The sequence below is a fragment of the Enhydra lutris genome, unplaced genomic scaffold (genome assembly GCF_002288905.1).
Source record: "Enhydra lutris kenyoni isolate GAN:26980312 unplaced genomic scaffold, ASM228890v2 scaffoldscaffold26, whole genome shotgun sequence".
Classification (NCBI taxonomy): domain Eukaryota; kingdom Metazoa; phylum Chordata; class Mammalia; order Carnivora; family Mustelidae; genus Enhydra; species Enhydra lutris.
In genome coordinates, this window is record NW_019154110.1 from 6,743,902 (window position 1) to 6,752,660 (window position 8,759).

Genomic DNA, 8,759 nt, shown 5'->3' on the forward strand with positions numbered 1-8,759 from the left:
AAGGACATAATGCTTTGACATCATACACTTGGGTTCAGGACTGCTAAGATATAATGAGGGCCTGAACTGAGGCAAATGTAATACTGGAAAATGTGAGATGTGAAAAAATTACGTGCTACTTTTCTCAAAAGGTGGTCTATCTAGGCATACCTGGGTGGTGCAGTCGGTTAAGCACCTGATTCTTGGTTTGAGGTCAGGTCGTGATCTCAGCATCTTGGGGTGGAGCACAGCATCAGGCTCGGAGCTCTGCATGGAGTCTGCTTGGGATTCTCTCTTCCCTCTCCCTCTGTACCCCTGCCCCCACATACTCATTCTCTCTCTCTCAAATAAATCTTTTTTAAAAAGATGGTCTGTCCAGGGGTGCCTGGGTAGCTCAGTGGGTTAAGCTGCTCTGTCTGCTCAGCAGACATTGGGCTCTCTGCTCAGCAGGGAGCCTGCTTCCCCCTCTCTCTCTGTCTGCCTCTCGGCCTATTCTTGATCTCTCTCTGCTCTGTCGAGTAAATGAGCAAAGTCTTTAAAAAAAAATAAAAAGATGTTCTGTCCAAGTAAAATATTTCAAAGTGGGGGAAAAAAAGAATGTATTAGACAAACCTTTGTTCTGGGCTGATAAAACTGAATTGATGAAAATCACCTTTTGGAAGCAATACATCAAACCACATGCTACTTACAGAATTAAGAAGATGACTTCATAAGTTGTGTTCTTGATTATATTTAGTGTTATTCCCATAATAAGCACCACCCCAAAAAATCCTTACTCTCTATTAACAATAGAATGATACAGATCATTGGTATGGGATGGAATCTGCTTTTCAGGCAAGATAACTTCGTTCTTGCTTTGGCTATTTAGGGGGCATCTTACTATTTAACCCTTATACCCAAAAGGCACAGAATCTCCTAAAATATTTATTGATTTAGCTTATTACTGTTTGAACAATTCAACAGTCGAAAGTCTGACTTTAAATACAAACATATTTTCTTCTCCATAAACATGGATGTTAAAAACAGTTGGCTGTACAGCTTTCGGGCTAATAAATATAAATTAATATAACCTTAGAGCTCTTTATTTAACCTCAGCATTTTAAGGTTCAGTGTCAAAAACTGCTAATTCATAGAAGGCAACAGCTTGCAATAATGAGTCATACAACTCTTCTGCTCTGTGCTGTTCGGTAGATGAAAACATCTGTCTGTAGAGGACAATCTTCTCAGGGGGGAAGACTACCCGAGGCTGCTCCTTCAGAACAGACTCTGAGAGGAACTGCTTCACGAGCTCTTTTCCACTAGTTCGTGTGTCCCCAATCATCAGTTCAAAGTGCTTCCCCACTCCATTTCGATTCATGCTCAGCACCTGATGCTGGCCATCCTGGGCAAAGGTTTTGTTTAATAAGGCATACAGCATGGCTTCCATGATATGAAAATGTAACACTACAGGAAACCGAGATGAGTTCTGAACTGAAAACCCGATTTTTTCCAGAACATAGAAGTCAGCTTTAGGCATCTTTGAAATGACTGAAGAAATCTTAAAACAAAACAAAACAAAACAAAATAAGTGAACAGAAATAATTCATTAAGTTTTGTTGTTTTGGTCCCCTCTCCCATTTCCTTTTAAAAATATGTAACTTACTTTATACTGCTACTGACAGTTTTTTGGGTTTTTTTTGTTTTTTAAAGATTGTATTTATTTATTTGACAGAGAGAGAGATCATAAGCAGGCAGAGCAGCAGGCAGAGGGAGAAGAAGCAGGCTCTCTGCTGAGCAGGGAGCCCGATGCGGGACTTGATCCCAGGAGGGGGAAACAGGTATTTGCAAAAGTACCTTACTTTATCCTGACAGCTGCAGGATGCTTAACCGACTGAGCCACCCAGGTGCCCCTACTACTGACCGTTTTGAAGTAACTGAAAAATCATCATTTTATGGAGAGTCAGGAGGCAAGTTCTGCCCTGGTTCTATCAGGAATAAGCTGAGCTAAGGCAGATCATTCAGTCCTCCCAAGTACTAGTTTCTTCATCTTGAAAATGGGCTTCATAATTTCTAAATCTATATTAAGATCAGACAACTTAAAACATTTAGTAACCTTTTGAAAATGTCTAGGGTAGAGCATAGGGTTAGAATACCTGGCCTACAATCAGGGGCGCCTGAGTAGCTCAGTCGGTTGAGTGTCCCAACTCAATCTCAGCTCAGGTCTTGACCTCAGAGTTTTGAGTTCAAGCCTTATGCTGGGCTCCACAATGGATGCAGAGCCTACTTAAGAAAAAAAAAATGAAGGCCTAGCCCACAGTCCATTATCTGCAACTGACTAACTGACTAATCCTGTCAGATGCTTGATTGATTATACCAGTTTTCATATGTGTAATCAGGATGGTAATTATTACCCATCTCACAAGGTTCTGAAGACTCAAATGAGACAATTAATGAAGGATTTTGAAAAATAAGCTTAAGGGCACCTGGGTGGCTCAGTCGGTTAAGTGTCTGACTCTTGATTTCAGCTCAGGTCAGCATCCCAGGGTCCTGGAATCAAGCCCCATGTCGGGCTTCATGCTCAGCAGGGAATCTGCCTGAGGATTCTCTCCCTCTCCCTTTATGCTCCCTTCACTAAAACCAATAAATAAGGGGTACCTGGGTAGCTCAGACAGTTAAGCATCTGCCTTTGGCTCAGGTCTTGATCCCAGGGTCCTGGGTCTAAGCCCTGCATCGGCCTCTCTCTCCCTCTGCCTCTCCCCACTGTTTGTGCTCTCTCTCTCTCTAATGAATAAATAAATAAAATCTTTTCTTAAAGAATTAAAAATAAGCTTTGTAAATATAGTGCTGAAGTTCTATAACATTAATGTATTTTACCATCAGTTTTCTCAGTATCTGCCTTTGATACATTAAGGTATTTCATGAACTAAATGAAGATTCAATTTTTAAAAATCATAGGTGATGAAAAACATGATAGGAATGGGTGAGTAGGGGTGCCTGGGGGCTCAGTCGGTTAAGCGTCTCCCTTCGACTCAGTCATGTGGATTAAGCCCCACATCAGGGTCCCTGCTCAGCAGGAGGTCTGCTTTTCCCTCTCCCTCTGCCTGCCAGTGCCTCTGCTTGTGCCATCTCTCGTGTTCTCTCCTCCTTTCTCTGTCAAACAAATAAATAAAATCTTAAAAAAAAAAAAAGGAATGGGGGAGTAATAAGCAGCCAAGGGAAATCCATCTGCAGTACTGTATTCCATTCCCTTTAGAACTAGAAGATTAAACTACACGAGGAGTTCTAGCAGGGAGGAATTTGGAGGTGCAGTCGCTTTACCTCTTGTAAATAGACAGATGATATGTACGTTCCTTTCATCAGCTGGCTGCACTCATCCTGCTGCCAGTCCAGCACCGCCAGTTTACGATCCACGTGAGCCCAGGCAACTCTTCGAGTTCCAAAAACGATGGATACGATACTATGAACTGCCTACAACAAAAAGACTGGTTTAATTACAAGTATAAACATTTTAACTTATGCAAAATTTAAGCTATAAACTCAGAATGCCAAATCAGTTTACGTGATAGAATTATACCGGGGAGCCAGAGTGGCTCAGTTGGTTGAGCATCTGATTCCTGGTTTCAGTTCATGTCCTGATCTCGGGGTCATGAAATCAAGCCCCATGCCAGGCTCCACATGGAGCTCAGTGTGGAGTCTGCTTAAGACCTTCTCTCCTGGGGGCGCCTGGGTGGCTCAGTGGGTTAAGCCTCTGCCTTCGGCTCAGGTCAAGATCCCAGGGTCCTGGGATCGAGCCCCACATTGAGCTCTCTGCTCAGCAGGGAGCCTGCTTCCTCCTCTGTCTCTCTCTCTCTCTCGTGATCTCTGTCAAATAAAAAAAAAAAAAAAAAAGACCTTTTCTCCCTCTGCCCCTACCCTGAGGTTGCACTCTAAAATAAATACATAAATCTTTAAAACAAAGAAGTATACTTCTACTTTATGAACTGAGAATTGTTAAGGAAATGCAGGAATAATAATAATTTTTAAAGACTATTTATTTATTTGAAATAGCATGAGTGGGGGGCAGAGAGAGAGGGAGAAGCAGGCTCCCTGCCGAACAAGGAGCCCAAACTGGGCCCCAATCCCAGGACCCTGGAATCATGACTGCACCATCCAGGAACCCCCAGGAATAATTATTACTAAAAGATAACCAGTAGCAGTCAGTTTAAAGACAAAGAACCTTTACCTAGCCCAAAGCAGGCATTCAAATATTCCAGTGTTGCTGGAACAAGGAACATGGCCATACATTGTAAGAAATGCCACCACACAATAGTCACACCATCAGGAGAAGACATGGTCTGGGACGACTTCCTAAAGGACTAGGAGAATGAGTAAGTGTAAGTGGGAAGTGATTTCCCCGGGTGTCCACCCAGATAGGCGGTATTACACTTCACACACGCAGGCCCTGGAATAAAGTGTGCAAGCGGGAAAGATGTGGAGGGGTAAACAGGTATTTGCAAAAGTACCTTACTTTATCCTGAGAGCTGCAGGAAGCCATCAAAGCATATAACTAACATTCAGACACAAAACGAGATTTACAGTTCAGAACCATCACTGACCGTTGTGTGGAAGATAGACCACAGAAGGCCAGACTAGAGGAAGGGATCTACTAGGTGCCTGTTATGTGACAAAGCATTAAGAATCAAAGACAGTGGGGCGCCTGGGTGGCTCAGTGGATTAAGCCGCTGCCTTCGGCTCAGGTCATGATCTCAGTGTCCTGGGATCAAGCCCCGCATCAGGCTCTTTGCTCAGCGGGGAGCCTGCTTCTCTCTCTCTCTCTGCCTAATTGTGATCTCTCTCTCTGTCAAATAAATAAATAAAATCTTAAAAAAAAAAAAATCAAAGACAGTGATGATGAGGACAAGAAACAGGTCAGATATAATGCCAGTAGAACTGATATGCAGGGGTGGGAGAGCTTAGGATAGCCCACTTTTATTGCAGTATTAATATTAAGACATTAATCAAGATGATGATAGGAAGCAGCTGAACTTGGGAAGGTAGGGGAAGAGGAATTTTTTAACGTACTGTACTCAGGTTGCCTATAGGGCTTCTAAGGGGAAATGTGTAATAGATAGTTGGATATGTGGATTTAACTCTGCAGAGGCTGGAGGTTAAGAGTACAATAGCATCTCTGTACCCTCACACAGTTCATTTAGTTGTACGGATAAATAAATTAGTGTGCTCTGTAGATACAAAGGCACACAAGCAGGAACATTTTATAATTCTATACCCATCTCCCTTTCACTGCTAGGGAATGGATAAAATATCCATTAAATGCAGACTAGTTTGGATGCCCAAACATCTACAAAATACAGGCCTTCTTTTGATTCCTGAGTTCAATGATTCTCAAGCTTTAGTGTACATAAGAATTACTAAACCAGGTTACACATGGTACTTCATGGGCAAGAGATTTGAGGAAAAGAACATACTTTATTTGGAAGTCAGTATAATTGTTCTCATCATATACAAAATGGCTTTAGAACCCATCCCTGTAAAAACATTGCAACTCCACTATAATGACTATAAATAGTACTTGTAGCCAAATCGGAACAGAAATCCAAACCCTGAAAATTTTGGTTCAAATATGTTCCAGATCAACTGCAGAAGTTGTTCTATCTGTAGTCCATGAATGGATTTTATGTAACCTATATGTCCGCTGAAAGTGTATGCAATATTCTATGTAAATGTGCTTTTTGGGGTTGTTTTTCTGAAAAGAGGGTCCTTAGCTTTCATCAGGTTTTCAGAAAGTGTCCATGATCTTCCCAAAACTGAGAACCACTGGTCCAGAGAAAAAATGTGCTTACTATTGGTACGCAATGAGAGAATATTTTATCACGTACTGCTACACAGGACCTAACCTCCTCCTCCAAGGTTTAATGTTTGATGTGCCAAGTAGTTCTAATATTTGTTTTTTAAGACAACACTGAAAAGGATTTGCTTGTAGAATGCCTTTTGAAAGGGGGAACAGAAAATAACTTTAAATCCTGCTGCAAAGACCAGTATAATGTTCTGAAGTCACTCCTTGGTCATAACCCTCTTTGTATCTTAATCTCAATATAACCCTCTTGATAGACACAGGTAGTTCCTCAATTCTCCTCAATTTATTGAAGTTCCTTCAATAAATCTTGCACAGACCTGTTTCTCTACAATTGTTCTTTCTTCCTAGAATGCCTGCCTCCTCCAATGAGCCTCATTCTCCTTCTCTGAGATCTAGGTTTTGGTCAACTTTCCCCAACAGGCACAGCCCATGGTTCTCTGTCCTTTCGACTGCCCATTCACTCTCTCCTCATCTCATTCTTCTGTACTGATCACATACCAACTAAACTATAAGCTGTCCTGCTACCCAGAATAGTACTTTGCAAAGTAGATTCTCAATATGGAGGGAGCAGTATAACGGACATTAAGAAAAAACAGTATACCAGGGTACCTGGGTCGCTCAGTGGGCTAAACCTCTGGCTCAGGTCACGATCTCAGGGTCCTGGGATTGAGCCCCACATCGGGCTCTCAGCTCAGCAGGCAGCCTGCTCCCCGCTCTCTCTGTGCCTGCTGCTCTGCCTACTTGTGATCTCTCTCCATCAAATAAATAAACAAAATCTTTAAAAAAAAAAATAATTGAAAAGAAAAACGGTATACCTTAAGTCTCTCTCTCTCTATTTCTGGTTTGATGAGCTTTCTCAAGAGCCGGTTGTCCTGGAACTTTCTTTTTTTCCCTCCAGTCTCTGGACAAAGAATGGAGTTACAAACTTGAATGGTAGTTTTATACTGGAACAAGGGCACATTCATTAAACTCTCCAAATTCTGAAATGGCCCAAACTTCTCTCTGTGCTCTATAATATTGACAGATTTTCTTCCACGAAGCAACCTGAAAGCTTCAAGTTCTTTATTAGATGCCGTATTCAACACATGCAAGATGGAAGCCTGCTGTTCTGAAGAGAAGAGCTTGTCAAGTGCATTTCCAGGTTCCTTTGTATTTTCATCGTAAAAAGCAGCATTGGGAGTAATCTTCTTAGGTGCAGCGGATTTTTTCCAACAGCAGGAACTATGTAACGCCTGGAATAAGGATGACCTTAATGGAACTGGAAAACATCGCCCCCTTCCTAAAAGGAAAATTCAGCAAAATGTAAGCTGGAATGTCCTACTTCTTTTTAGTATTAATTGTGGCTTGACTAGAGCCTTCGCAAAGGGACAGAGACATTCCCATAATCCTAGAAGTGGTATACCATACTCGCAAGAGAGGTCTTCTGATTTTTGTGGATAGTCCTAAGTTTTACTACCAAGAAATCTTACTTAATGCCTATAAAAAAGCATGTATTTAAGACAATGATTTCCACCGCTGAACGTTTTTGACATTTTTAACTTTAGAGGAATCTTTGTGTAATTCATATCTCTCGTTAGGAATATTTTCACATCCATTTTCGCTAGTTTCTTATGCAGTGCAACCAAATAAAATTAAATTGTATACGTTTATAAGACGTGTTTTAACTGAGTGGTGGATGTAACGGGCGGTTTTTATTCTCACCGGTACACTTTTCCAGATTTCTACTACGACTGTTTCCGCAAGCAGAAAAACAAGACACCACATTAAGAAGTAATTCTGGGGGCGCCGGGGTGGCTCAGTGGGTTAAGCTTCTGCCTTCGGCTCGGGTCATGGTCTCAGGCTCCTGGGATCGAGTCCCACATCGGACTCTCTGCTCAGCGGGGAGCCTGCTTCTCCCCCCACCCCCCACTCTGCCTGCCTCTCTGCCTACTTGTGATCTCTCTCTGTGTGGAGTAAATAAATAAAATCTTTTTAAAAAAGAAAGAATTCTGCAAAACCAATGGGAAGTCACTCAGACACCGCGGCCCCAGGAAAATACCACAGCCTGAGGTGAGCAGACGGCGGTTGGCATCTCAACCCTCCGCCCGCCACACAGTCGGGGAAAGGCCCGCCCGCGGACCCCTCCTCCGGGAAGCGCAGTCGCATCGAGGCGCCCCGTCAGCTCAGCCAAGACTCCAAGAGGGAAGGCTGGACGGGCGACTTGTGGAAGAAGGTACTCCAGGCCCAGAGGCTAAAGACAGGCGGGAAATTAACCAGCATTCCAGGTACCCTACCTCCCGCCACGAGGAGACTACCGACGCTCATCCTTCCAGGTAAAGGACGGGGTTCCCGCAGTCCCATCTTCCTCCACCGACTTCCGGCCCGGCGGTGCTTCGCCTCTTAGGGCCCGGCCTGGCGGCGGAAAGGTTCCGGCGGCAGCCGTGTTCCGGCGGGGGATGGGTCCGGCTGAGCTGCGCGGGAGCCACTCCTCCGCTGCGGGCCTCGTGGCGGCCTCCCGCCAAGGCGGTGTCCTCCGATCCCGAGCCCCCGGGTGGTCTGCATATTCATTCCACCGCGTCCTGGAGACGTTCTGCTCAAGGCCGGCCCGTGACAGCCACTGAGCGGAATCTCTAGGAAGAAACCGCTTGGGCGGGTTTTAGTCCGTGGTTGGCCAGCTCCTCCTTCAGGGAGCCTCCCTGGGTTTTTTCCAGGCACATGGACTGATAAGGTCTTGTTGTGGCCCTGCCTGGGGCGCAAGGAGCGGAGTTTGGTGGGGAGCATAGACGGGTACACAAATAAATAACCGTATCACTAGGCAGAATCGGGAGAGGTAAGGGTTCAGGAATGGGCGAGCGGTAGGAGGAGGTGGCTTTGCCACTGAGACTTGAAAGCCACAGCCTCATTCCATTTGGAAGGGATGGGGCAAAGGGGAGGGAGATGAGGCAGGCACAAAATTTGGTTGGGTCTT

General features: G+C 44.1%; 1 protein-coding gene across 2 annotated transcripts; it reads right to left on the reverse strand.

Annotated features, from left to right (window-relative positions):
- Positions 1 to 545: 545 nt before the first annotated feature.
- Positions 546 to 8,161, reverse strand: LOC111151378 (transcription elongation factor, mitochondrial). 2 transcript variants are annotated; one of them, XM_022509363.1, is made up of 4 exons: positions 8,086 to 8,161; positions 6,628 to 7,091; positions 3,277 to 3,426; positions 546 to 1,516 (listed from the first exon to the last, which is right to left on the reverse strand). In XM_022509363.1, the coding sequence occupies exons 1-4, from the start codon at positions 8,150 to 8,152 to the stop codon at positions 1,079 to 1,081; spliced, it is 1,119 nt and encodes a 372-aa protein (XP_022365071.1). In that variant the 5' UTR covers positions 8,153 to 8,161; the 3' UTR covers positions 546 to 1,078. The 2 variants fall into 2 exon arrangements, with proteins under 2 accessions (XP_022365071.1, XP_022365072.1); XM_022509364.1 differs by lacking the exon at positions 3,277 to 3,426.
- Positions 8,162 to 8,759: the final 598 nt, after the last annotated feature.